This window comes from Cryptotermes secundus, unplaced genomic scaffold (assembly GCF_002891405.2).
Source record: "Cryptotermes secundus unplaced genomic scaffold, Csec_1.0 scaffold710, whole genome shotgun sequence".
In the NCBI taxonomy this organism is placed as follows: domain Eukaryota; kingdom Metazoa; phylum Arthropoda; class Insecta; order Blattodea; family Kalotermitidae; genus Cryptotermes; species Cryptotermes secundus.
The window spans coordinates 216,200-238,228 of NW_019739969.1; the positions used below are offsets into that span (position 1 = coordinate 216,200).

General features: G+C 39.8%; 1 protein-coding gene across 3 annotated transcripts in view; it reads left to right on the forward strand.

Annotated features, from left to right (window-relative positions):
* Positions 1 to 19,930, forward strand: part of LOC111872212 — a 106,515-nt gene extending 86,585 nt beyond the window's left edge. Inside the window, exons 10-12 of one of the 3 annotated variants that reach the window (XR_004513878.1) lie at positions 5,053 to 5,148; positions 5,669 to 5,965; positions 19,110 to 19,188. Coding sequence is in view for 1 of the 3 variants with exons in the window: in XM_033754609.1 (XP_033610500.1) it covers positions 5,053 to 5,148; positions 19,110 to 19,214 (201 nt within the window). In the remaining 2 variants the exon portion in view is untranslated. Of the gene's footprint in view, positions 1 to 5,052; positions 5,149 to 5,668; positions 5,966 to 19,109 lie in introns of all 3 variants that reach the window. The other 2 variants (XR_004513879.1, XM_033754609.1) reach the window with 2 other exon arrangements.
* The last annotated feature ends 2,099 nt before the right edge of the window (positions 19,931 to 22,029 follow it).

Genomic DNA, 22,029 nt, shown 5'->3' on the forward strand with positions numbered 1-22,029 from the left:
TATCAACGTCTCCTTCGTTGATATCTGTCTGGTTTATAGATTATTTTTGTTACACACATTAGCACTTATAAAATCTTTAGTTCTAATTTTAGAATCCTTTAAAATTTTCCTCTAAATTTTAAATTTAAAATTGTCAGGGTTACTTGCCCTACGTCTATAGCGCTGCAGCGTCTAGTTCTTGTTTCCAGCACTGTACAGGTGTTATTTTGTGTAGTCTCCCTGTGTGTGTGTGTGTCGCTGCTATTCTTTACTACGTGTAAAAATAAAGAATAGCAGCAGCACGCACACAGGGAGACTACACAAAATAACATATGTACAGTGCTGGAAACAAGGACTAGAAGCTGCAGCACTATAGACATAGGGCAAGTAACCCTGGCAATTTTAAATTTTAAAATTTTAAAATTTAGAGAAAAAAATTTGAAACAACTTAAGTGCTAACGTGTGTAACAAAAATAATCTATAAACCAGACAGATATCAACGAAGTAGATTTTGATAATAACAACGAAAGGAACAGTATGTTTTTAAATGTTAAATTTTAAACTAAGTGCAGTGTAACAGCAACGTGAGTGTATACACCTGATGATGGCCGTTTGAGGCCGAAACATCTAGTGTAAAGGAGAGCAAGATCAAGGACATATAATATATTGTTTGCACTTAGGACGGAGTTCATATCATTTATCTTATAGAGTGCAACAGGATGCTTAAATATAAAATTTTAGTAATGTAACTGTTTCGATGATATGGCTTGCCAGTGTGTGTGGAATGGCAAGGTGTGAATTTGACAGTGCTTGCTCCATGACCTGTGTGTGCTGTCCTGACAACGTGAGCTATCTGTGTGAGGCCTGATTATATATTTTATTGGACCAAGGACAAATGATGTGTAGTCATCATGAATTTGTAATATGTGACATGTTTTATATCCAGCCCTAACTTGTATAACTTGATCATAACTTGTACTCTTCTCCAAGTATAAGTAGAATGATCAAGTCAAGGAGGATGAGGTGGGCAGGGCATGTAGCACGAATGGGGAGTTGAGGAATGCATATAGGATATTGTTGGTGAAAAGCCAGAAGGAAAGAGACCACTGGGAAGACCAGGGCGTAGTTGTGTGGGCAATGTTAAAATGGATCTTAGAGAAATAGGATGGGCTGATACGGATTGGATTGATCTGGCTCAGGAGATGGACCAGTGGAGGGCTCTTGTGAACACGGTAATGAACCTTTGGTTTGCATAGAATGCTAGGAAATTCTTGAGTAGCTGCAGAATTGGTGGCTCCTCCAGAAGGGCTCAGCTCCATGAGTAAGTAAGTAAGTGATATTTCACGGCAGAGTATTAAATAGGTTGACGCCTGAATAATACGCCCCTCTCTAATAGGATGATAAAAGTGTTGAAGGTATATGAAGGTGGTCATTCCTTCTGGTCCCAATCACATATACAGAGTTACTGGTCTGAAACTTATCCAAATTATTAACATCAAATGTCATCAATGGGAGCAAATATACACATGGGATTGGTAGTATGTCAAGCTTTTTAAATAGATCTCTACATGTATGAGTTGGGCAACAGGACGCTAAAGTACAACGAATTGATTATTTTGAAACCAAGTAAACATGTGATTAAAAACAACATCCATTTTTATTTTTAATTTATAGTAGTCTTTAGCTCTGCAAAGAATACTGGTGTCATCTGCAAACATAATAACTTCCAAAATATTACTTATTTTAAGGGGGAAGTCGTTTATGTATATATTAAAGAGTAAGGGTCCCAACACCGATCCTTCAGGCACACCATATCCAACAATTTCCTAGTTAGAATAAAATTTATTATTTAAATAATTTAATTCCACTCTTTGCCTCCTATATTGGAGGTAAGATTTAAACAATTTCAATAATACACCCTGCCCTCCATAGTACTGCAGTTTCATTAATAGAAGATCATGATTAACGCAGTCACAGGCCTTGGATATGTCACAAAATATACCAGTTACATACTCTTTTCTATTCCAAGCTGTAAGTATTACATTGGTTAAATTAAACATTGCATCGTCGGTTGATAATCCCTTTTGGAATCCATACTGCTCTGAAAGTAATATTTTGTTTTAGGATATGATCATTTAGTCTTCTAAAAATTGCTGTTTAAGAAACTTTTGCAAATCCAGTTACTACAGATATTGGCCTGTGGTTCAAGCTGTTATTCGCTGGCTTCCCACCGCGATGAACCAGGTTCGATCCTGGGTCTGGTCAAGTGGGATTTGTGGTGGACAAAGTGGCGCTGGGGCAGGTTTTCTCCAAGTACTTCGGTTTCCCCTGCCAATCTTCATTCCACCAATTGCTCCATAGTCACCCTCACCCATCATCTGGGGCTGGTACAATAGGCCAGAAGTGGCCGCAGTACAAGGGACTTAGTCCCACCCCACTAGCAATAAAAAAAAATACTTATAACAGCCTTTTCCCCTCTTTCGTATACTGGCTTAATAATTGCATATTTTAATCTTTCTTGATATAGACCCATGGTTAATGACTTAATAATTACATAAGTTAGAGGTTTACTGATTTGTTGTCTGCACAGTTTTATAATTTTATTTGTTACACCTTCATACCCTGAAGAATTTTTCGATATTAATTTGCTAATTATACTAATTATTTCCTCTTCTGCAACTAAATTAAGAATCATATCTGGAATGCCATTTGGGAAATGGGAATGCAAGTATGACATTGCAGTATAAACATTGCTTTTCTTAATATTAAGATTTTCTCTTACTGATGTGAAATAGTTATTAAAACTATGAGCTGCTTCTTCAGCGTTTATTTTTTACTATTATTTTGAAAAGTCTGAGGTAGACGTTCTTTATTCTGATTGTTAATCCTACCTGTTTCAGTGTCGATAATGCTCCAGGTAGTTTTTATTTTGTTTTCAGCTGATGTAATTAACTGATTATAATATTTCCTTTTAGCTTCTCTTATTACTCTTCTGTGCACAAAATGGTCCAGTATTTTATCTATTAATAAAATCTTTATTTCAATTACAGTACCAGAAGCTAACATACAAAGAAAAAGACAATTGCATGGAGATTTAACCTCTGTGAATCAAGTGTTCAGTATGATGACCATTACATTTGGCAACTTCTTCAACACAAACTGTGATGTTATTGATTGCTCAATTTCATTATTGCTTATGGCATTTTCAGAAAAATCTTTTTCTGAAGGAATCCCCAAAGAAGGCAGTCACATGGGTTTAAATCAGGACTATTCAGGGGCCAGCCCTGTCCACATGTGAAATGATCAAAAAATCGGTTTGAGGATGACCTGCAAGTCGAAAGTTTCATGCAGTAAGTCCAAAACAACATTTGCTGTGTGCGACCTGGCTCCATCCTGCATGAACCACTGATTTTATAATGGCAAACCTGTAGCAAGAAGGTGAAGGACAAAAATATTGCACAATATGCTTCACTGTCTCTTCAAAGAAAATTAGCCTTAGCAGTCCATGACTTGAGATGGCAACCCACACTGTAATTATCGGTGCATGATTCACCTTCTTCTGAATCACACATGGATTCTCTGATGCCCAAAATCACACATTTTGTTTATTAACCACACCATCCAAGTGGAAGTGCACCTCATCAGAATGTTGAATGATACCTTATTATTCTGAGCCCATTCAGCAAGTGCCATTCTTGGATGTTTGTTTTGAACTGTAAGTTTAGGCAACACTGTCATTTTGTATGGATACAAAATCAAATTACTTTTCAATATTTGTTACACTGATTGTCTTGATATCCCCAGGTGTGCTACAGCCTTTTTGGCTGATTTACTGGGGCTTCTTTGCAGAGCCACTTTGACAGTGTCAGTGTTCTCTGAAGAATGCCCAGATGAAAGCTGACAACGTTTCTTCTTCAACACTGAAACAGCATTTTTAAACTGGTTATAAAATTTATGAATTATTTTGAATGATGGCGCCCATCATTTTTGAAAATATGCATGAAACTGCCTCTGTGTGACTACAACACTTCTTATTTCAATAAAGAACCACATTGTTTTTATGTGTTCTGCAGACAGTCTACCTTTGTCAGCCATCTTGTGTAGACTGGCACATGAGCAGGAACAGTGTGACACTAGAGCACCCAAAAAGAGTAAGAACTAATCTTCATGATCTATTGTGTTGCCGTGTTATAAAACATCATTCATTTCATGGTTGAGTTTTTAATACTAAATCAGTACTGGATCATTTTATGTGCCACCCTGTAAGTTGTGTTTCTCCTGTTCACTGTCTGCATGACTATACTAAACTAATTATTCCCTTTGAAATGCCTTCTGGTGGCGTGTAAAGCTTCTGAACTATATTTTCTTTAAAATATCTCTGACAACTTGTCGAAACTTCATTTCAAAGTTTAATATAAAGTTATTATTGGTCAGAGGTAATATATTTCATATTGAAATATTTCTAACAAAGTGAAAAGATGACAAATGTATTACATGATATATCCTTTCGTTTTTTGTATTATCATTGAGGATTTGATTAGTTCAAAGAAAAGCTAAACAAACTCTTTCAGTAAATTTACAGTAAAGATCAAGTGTGTAAATATAATGTGTGAACTTGAATGTGGCATATCAAATTGAAAGACAGGCAGTGAGGATAAGAGAAAGTATGAAGAGATCATATAATTGATGACTTGTACCTGGGACTCACACAGCAATCTGCAGGTCTCCTCTGCTAACCATCACTCACATGATCATTGTATCTTTAGAGGTAACAGATCTGCCCTGTTGCTGCACCTGCCTGGGTAGGCAGAGTCCAGAACGGCCAACACAGATCATATCTAGAGGCAGTAGGTAAACAATCACAAGTATGCCAGGGGCTCCATTTACTGATTTACAAAGAAATGTTTATGGGACTGAGTGTGCAGGGGGGGAGCTTAAGACTGTGCAAGTTGATGTTTGATTGCTAAGGAGTAATCCAGGTAGAGAGAGACCATTCAATCAGCTTTAATAACATTGTGTTAACCTGATAGCTGTTATTCTTCTTCTCTATTCTGATATATGATTTGATTTCAGGAACTTGAGCTTGTCAACACATTACGAGACTATATTGGCAGGCTTGGAATTAAGAGTGACTGGTCAGATTATATGTACTATGTCTGGTTGCCGGAGGTAAGAAATGAGCATAGCTTGGATGTGAATTATTTAATTAAAATGGTTAATATGAATAATGTTTACTCTTAGTTTTACTTTTGGTCCCTTTTATGCCAATAAACAAAACCTATCAAATAAGAAATGCACTAAATTTAAGGAGGTATTGTATTGTTGTGTACCTATTTATTTATTCTTTATTTAACAACACTCTCATTAGCTCAGACTGTGTGGTATTCAATGTTAGTATGGATAATAAATAATGAATTCTGAAGGATGTGGATGGGTGCACAATGATGCAGTCGTGGTGTTAATTGAGGTGTGGGATTTTGTCGATACTCCAATAGTCCAATAGACAACCACTTCGGAAAGTTTGTGGGCCCTGAAAAGGGCCATTTGTTCCACTGCGGTAGATAGTTTTACAACCGTTCGGCTGGTCTCTCTAGCCAGTGAAGTAGGGCTGCGTGTGCCGGTAGCAATAGATGTTGGCTACGGTGTGTTGGCTAATGTTGCGGCAGCTGAGTTAGTTGTCTGGTCACAGTGTGGCAGTTGCCAGAGGTTGCCTGGTCGCAGAGCGTGGTTGCTGGAAGACGTCTGGTCATGGAGTGCGGTCGCTGGAGTGTCGGCAGCTTCACCAGTTACCCAGTGTGTTGGGCATGACCGCCGGAGAGCCGAGGCAGCCGTCCCTGATGCAGTGAAGAGCCGATGACTCTGAAGACCGATCGCTCTGGACTGGGTGTGATGGCTGACTGGCTGATGTGGTCACTGATGATTGCGAGCTTTGGGCTCCGCATTTTATACCATGCATGATGGAGGAGCGAAACTTGCAGTTGCGATTGTGAGTGCTGATTGGCTAGTGCATGTAATGATCTGAATGTGGGCTAGACAGCAAGTGCTGTATAAATGCAAGCGTTGGAAGCAATGTGATTGGTTAGCGCATGTGATGGTGAAAAGTGAGCTGGACAGCGGGTGCTGTATAAATATGAGAGTTGACAGCAATGTGCTGTTCGGTCGGTGGGTGATCACAAGAGTAAGAGAACAGAGAGATATTGAGTCAACTGGTTAAGATGGCAAGGTTGCGATTGATGTGCTGTAGTGTGCCATTGGAAAGTGGTGGAATTTATATTCTGAGGTTCGTCGACTGATTGTCCATCGACTATTGGTGGTGTTCAATCAGTGCAAAGGAGATATTTGCTGGTAGTTGTGCGTGCTCTTACTGATCAGCTCTGAAATTTTGCAGTCCTTGTTCGTAAAAATTCTTAGATTTTGCTTGAGGCTTGTGTTTCATGCCGTGCCATGACAGACATGGCGGGCGCCTCGGTGCCTGGCTACCATGCATCCTGGGCAGAAAGAAGAGCCTCACTACAGGCAGAATACAAGGAAAACGTGAAACAATATCCTGAAGCAGATTAACATTACAGAAGACTGTTTAAAATCATTTGTGGCATTGAGAATGTGGCCAGCTTCACACCCGCCACAACTGGGGAAAGTGTCGAGTGGGTGGCAATAGTAGATGCCGCTGAAAAAACCAGAGAGAGCTATTGCAAGGCTTTCAGAGGCAAGATTCTGTTCAGTGCTCTGTATGGGACCTATACAGTCACAATGGACGATCTGAAGTCCCTCGTGAAAGCCAGAACCTCGGAGACAATGAAAACTCTGACGAAGCCCTCCCAAGAAGAAGACTTCAAAGAAGTCCGAAGGCGAAAACGTCAAAGCACAACCGAGTCCTCCCCGACTTCAAAGAAGGCAGCGGCTGCCGCAGGAAACACCCAGATGAAAGAGGTGCCCACTCGTAACTACTTTGCTCCTCTCAGGGTGACATCAATGGCCACCGACACTGCTGGTGCCGGAGCCACTGCACTGGAGGACAGAGCCACTACGCTGGGGGTGGAAACATCAGGTAAAGCAGGCAGGCCGCCCCCAATAATTCTAACGTCCACAGTGAACCTCATTCAGCTACAAAAGCAACTAAAAAATGTGGTCAAAGGTGACTTTGAGTTCCGTAATACCAAAAACGGACCAGAGTCATCACTAAAAGCATGGCAGATTTCGAAGCCATCAAGATCCATCTATCCCAAAATAAACTTTCCTATTATACCTTCTTTCCTCAGTCAGAAAAACCCATTAAGGCTGTAATCCGTCACCTCCCTCACAATTCCCCAGCGGAGGATATTTCTGATGGAGGGATTTGGTGTGGTTAGCGTCAAACAGATGACAACCACCCGAGGGTCGCCTTCAGAAGAAAGGATGACCAGAAACCTTCCCCTCTTCCTTATCACCCTACCCAGGATGGCAAAATCACAAGAAATCTTCAAACTACAAAGCCTTTGCCACATTTCCATCCAGGTTGAGGCATATAGAGCACAGAGGGACCTTACGCAGTGTCACAACTGCCAACAATTTGGCCACGTCTGGGCTAATTGTAAGCAACCTCCCCGTTGCATGTGGTGCGAGGGTGGCCACCTGCACAAAGAGTGCCCTGAGAAACAGAATGCTGCCTCCACTCCAGCGTGCTGTAACTGTGAATTGAAGGATGCAGAAAAACCGCATCCCGCCAACTACCGGGGCTGCAGACACGCAAGGGAGGAACTGCAGAAGAAGAAATTGCAGAGAGCACCCAAAACCACAACGGGAAGGGTGTTCTCATCAAGTATCGTTACCCCTGGAGTCTCCTTCGCAGCAGCGCTCCGAGGCAACACACCAGTGGCAGTTCCACCAACAGCCACGAAACCGAACGTCCCGGTCCCTGTACAGGAACAACACACAGGTCAGTCAGTTCAGGCTCCTCATGTAAACAGTCAATCTCTCGACAATACGTTGAGAGTAGTGACTGTAGTACAGCAAATTATGACAGAGGTCAGTGGTGCAGTGTCCAAGGAGGACAGAATAATGGCCATAACTAAAATTGTTCTAAGCCTCATGAAACAAAATGGCCACAAGGGTTCATAGGCCCCTCAAAGTCATAGCATTTAATGCGAACGGTATTGGGAGGCAGCGCTATGAGCTCACTAAACAGCTGCAATACATACACATAGATGTGGCCCTGTTTTCAGAGACACATATGAAACCTCATGAGAGGTTTTTATTCCAAATTACCACTTTTATAGAATCGACCGCCACTCAGGCAGAAAAGGCGGAACCACCGTTGCAGTAAGAACAGGCGTTCCCCATAACCATGTAGACCTACCACCCCTTGTTTCAGTAGAAGCGACAGGGGTCTGCATATCAATTGGCAATAGTGAAGTACTGCTTGCAGCTGTTTATAAATCTCCAGGCAGAGCCTGGTGTGATGCTGACATCACTGAGCTCTTAAGCTTTAGACGTAAGACTATTGTGGCATGTGATTTGAATGCTAAGCACCCATTTTGGAATAGCAGAGTTTCAAACCCCTCAGGCTTGAAACTAATGGATTTATTTGATATGAGTGAATTCGAAATTTCAGCACCACAGTGCCCCACTCATTATTCCCCTGTGGGGAATGGTGACGTGCTGGACATTGTGGTTCACAAAAATACAGAGTGTCGGATGTCATTGTCTCTGATATTTTGGATTCAGATCACCTACCAATAGTATTCCACATACTGGATCACGTTAAGATCAGGAACCTTTCGGAACCTATTGAGAAATTTACAGATTTGGAGTGGTTTCAAAGCCTCGCTTCTGAATTAATATCACCTAAATAGAAGTTAATTCGGGGGTAGAAGCCAATAAAGAGGCACGCGACTTTGCAGCCTCTATTGCCTCGGCATATAGGTTGTCGACAAGTAAAGTTACACTTTCGGACATTAACAATGATCTTCCTGGTCTAGATCATTTGATAAAATATAAACAGAAGCTAAGAAAATTGTGGCAAGAAACCAGGGATCCAGCATGTAAAACGGCAGTCAATTGGGTCACCAAATCAATCAGGCGAATGACCCGTAAAAAGGCACTTGAACGGTGGGAAACAAAAATAGGTAACGCTGAAGTCACACCTCAGAGTACATGGCCCATTGCGAAATCCCTCCTTAAGAGAGATGGACCAAGGGCACCAACTGCTATTCATGGTTCTTCTGGCCTTAAATTTCATCCTTCTGAAAAAGCCAACGAAATTGCCGACTGTTTGGAAATTCAGTTCATGCCACATGACCTGTGCGATGAAAACCATGAACAGCGGGTGGAGGCTACAGTTCAAGCTCTGCTTGAAGCCGTGGATGAAAACCCCCCTCTAAGGATCAGACCATGTGACGTTCAGAAATTAATAAAATCCCTGAAATTAAAAAAAGGCCTGTGGAATTGATGGCATCCCAAATGAATGCCTCAGGCACCTTCCAAGGCGACCATTGGTTCACCTAACTCATTTATTCAATCACTGCTTTAGGCTCTCTCATTTTCCAAATACTTGGAAGGAAGCAAAAGTAATAAGCTTACCTAAACCTGGTAAAGACCCGAAATTTCCTCAAAATTTACGTCCGATCAGCCTCCTGTCCACGACAGGAAAATTATTCGAAAAAGTAATTTTGAAATTCCTCCATAAACATATTGAAGAAAGATGCCTGCTCAACACAAGTCAGTTTGGTTTTCATGCACGTCACAGCATGACATTGCAATGTATGAGGCTGGCGGACCACGTGACCCTTAATTTCAACAATAAAATGTCTACGGCTGCAGTGTTCTTGGACATCGAAAAAGCCTTTGATACCACGTGGCACTCAGGATTGCTGTATAAGTTATCAAAATTTGAATTCTCTAACTCTTTGACCAAGCTTATTGGGTCCTTTCATTCTAAACGTAAATTCAGTGTCTCGGTGGAAGGCGAAATGTCAGCACCAAGGGAAATGCAAGCAGGGGTGCCACAAGGTTCTGTCCTTTCCCCTACTCTTTTCAACTTGTATATTAATGATGCCCCCCAAACACATGGTGTTCACCTGCCCCCCTTTGCGGATGACACCTGTCTGTATGCGACAGATCGCAAGGAGGGTTTTATTGTTAGAAAACTCCAGCTCGGTCTCACGTCAATGGAGACCTGGTGTGAGCGCTGGAATATAAAAATTAATGAAGATAAGACTTGGGGGGGGGTCTACTTCTCTCATGGTCGGCGACCGCCTGAGTCTTGTCTTACTCTAAATGGACGAAATATTCCATTTGTAAATAGTGCAAAATATCTAGGTGTAATCTTCGATAAGAGAGTGAGATGGAGATTACACATAGAAATGATCGAAGCCAAGGCCTTCAGAACATTCATTAGAGTATATTCCCTATTCAAAAGTGAGCGATTGAGCGCTAACATTAAACTGACCCTCCACAAAGCTCTTATTAGATCCATAATGACTTATGCTAGTCCTGCCTGGGAGTTTGCGGCAGACACCCATCTAGTGAAATTTCAGCGCCTGCAAAACAAGGTTCTCCGCACCATTGGCAATTTTCCGAGGTGCACACCGGTCCGTGATTTGCACATGGCATTCAAAATCCCGTACATATATGACTTTATAACAAAATTATGCAGGCAACAAGCAGAAGTCATACTAAATCATGAGAATGAGAATGTTCACAACATCGGACAAGGCGAAGCCCGCCGCAGAAAGTATAAGAGGCTTAAACTTGGCGGCGGTCAGGTATACGACCGTTCAAGTGACTAGACTGCCATGATAGCGAATAATACTGGAAATAGGGCGTAATCTGCTGTACTGAGCCTGGACTGACAGAGGCCTTGTATATCTTGTACATAAAAGTAAGAAATCAGTGTGTATTGTAAATTTATGTAAATACAGACAGTGGACATATTAATACAGACTGACTGACAAATGACAGACCCGACCTCTCATCAGAGAGGGCGCACCACATAGACAAGTCCGTAACTTTCATTCAAAAGAGGGGCTCGACACCAAGACAGACAGACTGACTGAACATCAGTTGCACTTTGACTTTGTCCGTTGATCAGTGAAACAGCATGATAGTATGTGGGATCTTCTGACGGAGGTTATCATGGTATTTGTCTGGATGAACGGAAAAAAATCATGAAATATCTTAATCGGTATATCAAATATCATGTCCAAGATTCGAACTGAGCACCTGAATCATTCCTGCATAAGTGACATTTTTTGTGTTTTTATCATCGTGGATGAACAAAATACTGGAGAGCCAATTACTGTTTTTGGTGTTCTCCCTTTCTGAATATCTTTCTGACTTCTTCCAGCATTTTATATTTTATCTTGTTGATCAATCAGTGGTACCAGTATTAGAAGACGATTACTCATTTCATTATCAGTGGAACATAGCATATCTCATGGGGATTCAGCTTGTGAGCAGAGATGAACCTAACTTATTATCTAATTCACTCACTTGTTGTCCATAAGCCTGAGGCTTTGTATGGCGTAATGTGTCCCTGATCATAATGTGAAGTACAATCTGTATTTTATCGTGCAATCACACCTTAAATGTTTTTATTTCCAATGCACCGGGGGCAGTATATAGGACAGGTAGTAATCACCACATGTAGTTTGTAATTGATACTCTTATACCCTGGCATAGCTTGCGTTTGTTTTATACAATATTCTTATAAAGCATTCATTGTGGAGAGGGGGCACGCAGTAGCGTAGTTGGTTGAGGCACTATGCTACAAGCTGGAAGGTTGCAGGTTCATGTCCTGATGAGGTCTTTGGATTTTTCAATTGACCTAATCCTTCCAGCTGCAATATGGCCCTGCGGTCAACTCAGCCTCTAACAGAAATGAGTACCAGGAATATTCTTGGAATATTCTTGGAGGTAAATGTCGGCTGGTGCGTAGAGCTGACAACCTTGCCGCCATCTATGAGCTGATGGTCTAGAAAATCGGGGAACCTCAACATCTCACAACCCTATGGGCCTCCACAGCCTGTTACAGGTATACCTCTACTTTGTTTTTACTTTATTCATTGTGAAGAACATATCCTGATGCTACATGCTATGTAAAATAGCAATATTTGACAATTTTGTATTTCATTATTGATACTGGATGAAAGGGAAAGAGGTAAATGATATTTTTCACTGAAATGAAATTATATGATACTAACATGATGAAGTGTGTGACCTTCTGGGTTGTAGTGCTGTGTAGTTCAGTAGAAGTCCACCAGTGTTTCAATGGAGCATCAGTGGTCTTCTGAACTACACTGTGTAACAACTCAGAAGACCATACTTTTCATAGTCACTGCTGTGAAAACCTCAACGCCAGCACACCACCACTTGATTAGAAACAAGCTCACAAGATTGCTTCTTTGTTTATGTATTCAATTTACCTTGTCAGAACACTCACCTCATGCCAGAAATAACTATTACCAGTTAACTCCATGGAGCAGATTGTTCTTAAAAAGACAATAGTTGCCCAGCTGGACAAGAAATTCCCAGAATCCCGTGGGACTCAAAGTTTCATTCTTGTGCCCACAGGAGCACACCTCTGGTTCCTAAAATGAACCATATGAATCCAAGTGGATTCTAAAGGGTTCTGAGGATGTGTATAACACTCAGTATTACTGGGTTTTTGGACTTTATCTATTGTCCAGTATTCTGAAGAACACAAAGTAACACAATATTCCGGCAACTGGATCTGTTGTTGTCCTCAGACAAGGGAATGGGAGACACCTACTCTGTTGGGTCCATTTGAGAGAGCTAAGCTCTATCATTGGACAACCTTTATCAGAATAACTACAGCTTTATAAACACATGAGAACAGGCTTTGTCAATGGGAGATAACAGGAAAATGTACAATAAAAATTGTGATAAGTCATGAACAGACCTGAACTAAGATAGAAAAGGATGTGGACACAGGTTATCCAGTGACTGAGATTAGCATCTTCTAGTGGACCCAACAGAGTATGTGTCTCCCATCTGTCACCTGAGGACGGAAACTAATCAAGTTTCCAAAACATTGTGCTCTTTTGTGTTCTTCAGAATGCTGCACAATTGACAAAGTCCAAAATGCCAGTAATACCAGATGAATCCAGCCCAAAACTTTGCATTGAGTTTCTTTAAGATACAAGTTAATAGTATCCCATCTATGTCCAAGTTTTTCAAGTTCACATTCTCCTTCAGATTTTCCTGTCAAAACTTTATATGTATTTCTCTACTCTCCCATTCATATGTTATATGCCCCACCCATCTCATCTTACTTGACTTAATCACCCTAATGTCTGATGAGTGTAGATTATAAAGTTCCTTGTTTTGCAATCTTCTCCATCCTCCTGTTGCTTCCTCCCTTACAAAATTACCATTATACAAATACTGTACATAGACATCAAATTTGTGAAGCAAAATGCAGATTCTCTTCATCTTTTCCATACAAAGATAATTGCTGAATCAGTATTCTAGCATAACAGTGGAAGGAGAGCATTTCCAAATTTTTAATGTATTTTTCATTGACATGTGTATGGGCTGGATGGCCATGGAATTGGGGTTTGTTTCCCAATAGGGGACTGAGAGCTTTCTCTTTTCCAGTCTCCAGACTGGCTCAGAGGGCCACTCAAGTCTCCTTACCCAGTGGGTAGTATGGATACTACCCTAGGGGTAAAGCAGCTGAGGGACGAATTTGACCACTCACCTCTATCTAGTGCTGAGGTTAAGAACTTCTCCATACATGTTCTTGGTGCGGTGTTAATTACTTAAGCACAGGGACTTGCCCTTTCTCTTTACTTTACCATATGTAACTTTTTATTTTAATTTTTGCTCCAAAGTTTTATCCATGTTCTTGGAACACATAGTTTTTATTATTATTAATCTGCAGCTTTATTAGAATGTCATTGGATGCATGAAGTTCCAGTGCACTCTGAAGTGAAATCTGTCATTTTCTTGTTGCTTATCTATCACAAGTGAGAAACTTGGGGATGAAGTGTAAAATTGATTACAGTTAATCTGCAGGATTGTACTTCGGTTGTTTTCTTTCAAACACTTTAGCTGGTAGAAGTATGTTTGAACTTTAAACCAATGGAAAGACATAAGAAAAACTCAATTTCAAGCAGTGCTCTGAGCCCACAACATAATATGACATGAAACCTTATGCGATCATAAATTTGCAGTGCCAGTTTGTACAAAAACAAATTATACAACTTGCACAAATGTTATTTAAGATGAGAACAATTAATAGAAAACATTAAAATGTATACCTTTACCGAAACCAGATTAACTGGACCCCAGTGGTGCAGTTTCTCCAGGACCCCAAGGACCTTCATAATAGAATAGGGTAAAACTTGATCAAATACCCCGTGAGCCTGTGGGCATAGCAACAATTAGAAGAGAACTTCTCTCAAAATACATTGTGCATTCAAGTTCTAAGATCTCTGATTTTTTTTCTCACACAATAATCATACAAAAAATTTGAAACTTCTGTCACTTTTCAATGTAATCTCCCTGCAGCCGTACACATTTTTCACAACGTCGACGCCATGATTCCATGGCCGCTGTGAACGCTTCTGTAGGAGTCTGTTTTGACCACTGGAAAATTGCTGATGCAATAGCGGATTGAAAAACGGCATCCATGTCTCATCCATTGTCACAGTTGATGAAAAGAAAGTCCCATTCATGCCTTCATCATTGCCATGCGTGCAGCCTTGTGGTCATCCGCCAAAATTCGTGGAACCCACCTGGAGGACACTTTCTGCATTCGCAGGTCTTCATGCAGGATTTTGTGCACAGATCCCACGGAAATGCCAACTTTGGGGGCGATGTTTTCCACACTCAATCGGCGATCCTCCAAAACAACTTTCTCAACTCGCTCGACCATGTTGTCAGACCGGCTGGTGCGAGGCCGAGATTGTTTTGGTTCGTTGTCACACGATGTTCGGCCTTCTTTGAACTGTCGCGCCCACGAACGCACATTTTTCACATTCATGACACCATCACCACATGTCTCACTCAACTGGCGATGAATTTCAATGGGTGTCGCACCACGCAAGTGGAGAAAACGAATGATTACTCGCTGTTCTTGTAATGAAAACGTCGCCATTTAAGTATCAAAAACACTCCTCACACTCGCAGCTACCACTAGAGTTCTGTGTGCCATAGAGTTCTGCCATCTCTGTCACGCATTCACAAAGAGTGCACGCGTATTTTAAACAAAACCGCATGTGTCTATCTGCTCCTAGTCCTGAGAAAAAAAATCGGAGACCTTAGAACTTGAACGCCCCTCGTATATTTGCTAGGGCCCCAGATTATCTGAATCCAGCACTGACCTAGACAAATAAAGATTATACAAGGTGTCCAAAAAGAATGACCACATTGTAAAAACTATTGTGAAAACCAATAAAACTATTAGAACATAGTTTTCACCATGTGAGAAAGAAATTCTGAAGGTTTTATTTACACAATGTGTTATACCACGTGCATATGGATGTGTACATGTGCCAAATTGTGTGACATTAGAGAGATCACACTGGCCTGTTTCCCCATGAATGGTATCCAGCCACCTTGTCATTCTGGACTTCCTTTGAACACTTGTAAGCAATTTTGTTTCTACCATCCCGCCACACATGCAGCTGTATGTTCGTTGGACAGCATTCTCAGAGCAACTTCTGACTAGCCACCACATTCTCTCCGATGTTGCTCAATTCTAACAAATGCCTAGTAAAACAGTACCATAAATAAAACTTTCAGAATTTCTCTTTTGTGTGGTGAAAACCACACTCTTATAGCTATATCAATTTTCAGAATACAAATTTTTAAAATCTGTCCTTCCACACTCTGCATATCAAAATAATAAGAATAATAATAATAATAATAATAATAATAATAATAATAAAGGTAAAACTATAAAACTACACCTATAGCAGGACCAAAGAATTGTGAGACATCAAGGCTTCCACATCTTCTAGACCGTCGGCTCACAGGTGGCAGTGAGGTTGTCAGCCTTACGTTCTGACTGCCCTTTGCCTCCAGGAAGATTCCTGGTACTCATTTATGTTAGTGGCTTAGTCGACTCCAGGGTCACAGTGCAGCTGGAAGGATTAGGTCAATTGAAATATCCAGTGACCTCATCGGGAATCGAACCCACTACCTTCTAGCTAAATAATAATGTACAAAATTCCCACAATCTGTAATGTCAAATCGCTCTATATTACTGCAGTTTTTAATGGATTTCACTAATTTCCATACACTTGTCATCCGGGTCATGGTAATATTAACTTCTGCATATGAGGTATCCTGTAATGAAAGGCATATACTGTGAATCTTATAACTACATGTCAGAGTTTGTAGTTTGGCATTAACCATTCCCTGTTCATCATTGCTATTTTTTTCTTTTTTTTTCCTTGGCCCTACAGCCCCAGTGGGCCTAGGCCTACCTCCATGAACTTCTCCGTTCACTTTGGTTTTTCTAAATCTTACACATTCAGTAGGACTCCTTGGGTGGGTGATCAGCTCGTTGCAAGCCCTCTACCTGTACACAAACACACAAACTAAACATCCATGCCCTGAGTGGGATTCGAACCCATAATCCCGGTTTCCAAGCGAGCGAAGACAGTACATGCCTTAGACCGCTCGGCTACTGTGACCGGCATCATTGCTATTTAAGATTTGAGGCTTTCACAGCGGTGACTATGAAGAAAGCAGTTTTCTGGGATTTGGCACCGTGTATATGTGGTGTTAACCGACGTTTCGGAGGAACGTATCGCCTCCATCTTCAGGGTAGAAGAAAAAATATAAGAAATCTGCAAGCGAAGAGACCGTAAGAACCAGTCTGCTTTTACCGGTTCTCACGGTCTCTTCGCTTGCAGATTTCTTATAATTTTGTTCTTCTACCCTGAAGATGGAGGCGATACGTTCCTCCGAAACGTCGGTTAGCACCACATATACACGGTGCCAAATCCCAGAAAACTGCTTTCTTCATCATTGCTATTACCATACAAAATTCCTCCTATATTTTCCCCTCTCTTTCTCTTCTTTCTTGCATTAGTTCTGTGTATGCTGTCATGTTCAGAAGTCCTCAGGTCCTCCAATAGTTGGGATCCTTTAGCCAGGGCATAGATCAGCCTTACAGGAATGAACTTTGAAAGACTCATTATTTCATTCTAGTACATTTCTTTCACATTTTATGATGTTTAAAGAGACATTTCCAGTTATGTATGTCCAGATTAGGTGAAGCGCATAAGTAAACTGGCATAACTAACTAAATTCATGGAGCTTATCCATTCTTGAGAAGCCACCAATTGTGCAGCTACTCCAGAACTTCCAATATTTTATAGAAGCCAAAAATTCATTACCATGTTCACAAGTGCTTTCCCTTGGTCCATATCCTGAGCCAGATGAATTCAGTCCACACCGCCCCAACCTGTCTCTCTAATATCCATTTTAATATTAACCACACACCTATGTCTTGGTCTTCTCAGTGGTCTTTTTCTTTCTAGCTTTCCCACAGATATCCTACATCCATTCTTCTTATCTCCATTCGTGCTACATAATGTGCTCATCTCATCCCCCTTCACTTGATCATTCAAAATAATTGGTAAAGAGTACAAGTTATGAAGCTCCTCATTATGCAGTTTTCTCCTGTCACTTCATCTCTCTTTGATCCAGATATTCTCGTCAGCACCCTGTTCTCAAACACCCTCAGTCTACAAGTATGTTCCTCCCTTAATGTCACAGATGAAGTTTCACACCCATACAGAACCACAGGCAAAATTATAGGTTTCTATATTCTCACTTTTATGTTTTTTAGACATCAGACGAAAAGACAAGAGGTTCTGGACTGAATTGTAGCAAGCATTACCCAAATTCAATCTCCTCTTAATTCCCTCCTGAATCAGTGTTGACTGGTCACTGTCATTCCCAAATTCTTTAACTGTGTCACATTTTCAAAGGATCTGTTATCTATCTTTATGTCATGATTTTGCCCTGCATTCTAGTGATGAGACAGCAACATATACTTAGTGTTCTCTGCATTTACTTCTAGACCAACCTTCTTGCTACCATCAGTTAATGATTTTGTGTCTTTCTTTATGAAATCTGTGTTATAGTAGATTCACATCATCAGCATAGACCAGCAGGTGATGTGTCCCATTTAATTTCAGTCCCACTTTGTTTTCCTGGAACTTCCTAATGGCATATTCTAAAGTAAAGTTTAAAAGCAGTGGCTTTGAAGCATCTCCTTGTTTTATACCATTTTGGATAGGAAAATTATTAAACAAATGTTTACCCATATTGACTTTACTACAAGTTTTCTTTAAACACATTTTAATCTTCCCAACTAGTTTCAAAGTGTATGAGAATACTGTACAATACTTTCCTCCTAACTGAATCATAGGCTTTCTTGAAGTCTATGAATGGCTGTTGTACTGTCTCGTTGTTCCCCCATTTTTTCTGCAGTATCTGATGAATGCAAAAGTTCTGATCTATTGTTGATCTGTTATGTCAAAACCCACACTGATGATCTCCACTAAATTCATCATGTATGGACTTAACCATTAGAGAATGATATTGGAAGGAATTTTGTATGAAGGTGATAACAGTGATATTCCACAGTAATTACTGCTGTCAGTTTAATTCCATTCTTGTAAATTGGTACAATTATGGATTTCTTCCACTTATCAGGCAATTTTTCCTTGCTCCAAATAGAATTAATGAGTTTATGGGTCTTGGACCAATATTTCATCTCCTGCTTGGATCAGTTTTGCCAGAATTTGATCACTACCTGGTGATTTATACCTTTTCAACTTTGCAATAGCAATTTCAACCTCAAAAGGACTAGAATCAGGTACTAGTGGCTCTGAGTATACTAGCATATAATTTATTAATATGTATTGAAAGAACAGTTCCTGGAGTCTGCAGTATGATGTCCAAATATTCATTTTGTAATAAATATATGTAAAGGAAGATTTATTGGTCACTAAAAACTATAGTTGATGGTTGATGGATTAACATATTCAGTAGGAGAGAAGGGACATGAGGACTCAAAAACACTGATATTGGTAGTGACGATGAATGTGTACTTCTAGTTGAAAACATCAGTTATTAAACAGCCATCATTTTTCCATGTGTTTCAGGCACTTGTCTATGCTCTACAGAGAGCACATAACATCAGTGAAGATGAAGCTAAACGTTCATTCCTCAAGTTGAATGAAGATATATGTATATATAAAAGGAATTAATTAATGGAAAATATAAACTCCATGTGCTTTCTTACTGTGAAGTCAAGACTTATAATATGCAGAACTTTCGGGTATAAGTCACATATTGACCTTATTTATGTTTTGCCAGGACTAGATATATGTATGTATGTAATGTAATACTGCAGAGCACATTTCCAGCATGCTGTCATATAAATGCAATACTGTTTGTGTCAAAGCAAACCTTAATTAAATACCGTATTGAGTATGTGATGCTCTATAAAAGCATATATGAGATGTAATTTATAAGGAACTGAATATAGTTATAAAGATTTATATAACTTTAAGACTGTTCTTGAAAATAATGTTTCTGAAGTTAATTTTGTATGAACTGTGTGATGCAGTTGGAAAAGAGGCATGATATAGTGTATGTCTATATTAGATAAGTTAGTTTATACACTAATGGGTCACAAAGAAGATTTTATTTATTTATTTATTGGGATATGCATAAAATAATATAAGGTCCTAACAATTGTTGGATCACAAATATAGAAGTGATCTGGCTGAGTATTTCTTATTACATTGTCTTGATTTTCTTGCATTTAATGTATTTAGTTATTTATTGCTGTAGTATTCCGCATGAGATGTGTTTAGTTATGCTCAAATTTATGAACAACTTCTCATCTCACATCTTGTTATATAAATATATGGTAGTCAATTTATTTTGACACTGGAGTTCATAAAATACAGAGTAAGTATCTGTGTTGCATTACTATTCTCACTCATGTTGCTGAGCCCTTCTTAAGAAACCACTCAAGAACTTCCCAGCATTTTATGGAACCTGAAGGTTCAGTACTCTGTTCATAAGGGCCCTCCACAGGTCCCTATCCTGAGCCAGATTGATCCAGTCCATACCATCCGAATGGGCCACGCCATAGCTCAAGCGGTTAGTTGCTAGGTTTGGTCAAGTGGGATTTGTGGTGGACAAAGTGGCACTAGGGCAGGTTTCCTCCAAGTACTTTGGTTTTCCCTGCCAATCTTCATTCCACCAATTGCTCCACAATCACCCTCACCTATCTTCTGGGGCTGCTACAATAGACCAGAAGTGGCTGCAGCATAAGGAACATAGTCCCACCCCACTAGCAATAAAAAAAAAAGAAAATACCATCCCAATCCTATCTCTCTAAGATCCGTTTTAATATTGTCCACCCACCTACATCTTCATCTTCATAGTGGTCTCTATCCTTCTGGCTTTACCACCAGTATTCTCTATGGATTCATATCCTCTCATCATTCATGCTACATGCCCAGCACATCTCATCCTCCTTCATTTGTCCATTCTAATTGTACTTGGCAAAGAGTACAAGTTATGAAGCTCCTCATTATGCAGTTTTCTCCAACCTCCCATCACTCCATCTCTTTTCAATCCAAATATTCCCTCAGCACTCTGTTCTCAAACACCCTCAGTCTATGTTCATTACTTTATGTCACAGACCAAGTTTCACATGCATACAAAACCACAGGCAAACTTATGGTTTTGTATATTCTGATATACAAGATTTTATTATGTTTCCTTTAAACACATTTTAATCAGCCTAACTCATTTCATGGGTACCCCAAACTCTATGAGAATGTTGTACAATACTTACCTCCTAACTCAATCACAGGCTTTCTTAAAGTCTACAAATAGCTGATGTACTGTCTCATTTTACTCACATTTTTCCTCAGTATCTCACAAATGCAAAAGATCTGATCAGTTCTTAAGCTGCTACGTCAAAACCCACATTGATGATCCCCAATAATTTCATCTATATGTGGATTTAACCTTGAGAGAAGAATATTGGATAAAATTTTATACAAAGTTGATAGAAGTAATATTCCATGATAATTACTACAGTCATTTTTATTACCCCTCTTGTGAACTGGTACAGTAATAGACTGCTTCCACTGATCAGTCAATTTTTCCTTATTCCAAATATAAATAACTTATGAATCTTAGAACATCATATTTCATCTCCTGCTTGAATAAGTTCTGCTGGAATTTGATCAGTACCTGGCGATTTATACCTTTTCAACTTTACAATAGCAATTTCAACCTCAAAAGTGCTAGGATAAGGTACTAATGGCTAAGCTGTATATATTTTTAGCTGCCTAACCTCACTGACCGTATGTATGAGTACATTCAATAACTGATAAAAGTAGTTCTTCTACCTATTCAAAATTGTGTGGGAATCTGCAAGCAGATCACCATTCTCATCTTTCGCTAAGTTACTTGTAGGCTGAGAACCCCCCCTAAAGACATGTATTCCTCTATACAGGTCTCTAATGTTCTTGTTCTTACTGTTCATTGCATGCTCATCAATTTTGTATTTCAGATATTCCCTCTTCTTATTCCTGAAATGCCTGCTGATTTCACATCTTAACATTGTTCAGATTATCCCCATTTATTTCACCTGAATCCTGTAACCACTGCAGTTTTCAGCATCCTTCATTCAACCATGGTCTATGCTCCTTCAATTCATAATAACCTAGACTCTCTCTGGCTGAAATTTTGATATTCTCTCTATTTTCCCAAGCTTTATTAATATCCACCTGTGTCTTGTTTTGCAAAGCCGCAAACCTGTTTGAGATTTCAACTTATTACTGCTCTTTACCCTCTATCTCATTTAATTTCTTGAGATTGAATCTCTCCATATGAACTCTGTGCATTGTTTGTTTATTCAATGCCAATCTCTCCCTAACTTTTGCCACCACCACATAGCGGTTAATATCACAGTCCGTTGCCCTGAACAATCAGACATGAAGTATACTTGAATGCTGTCTCCTGTCAAACTGTGATAAAGTTGGTTGTGCGTCT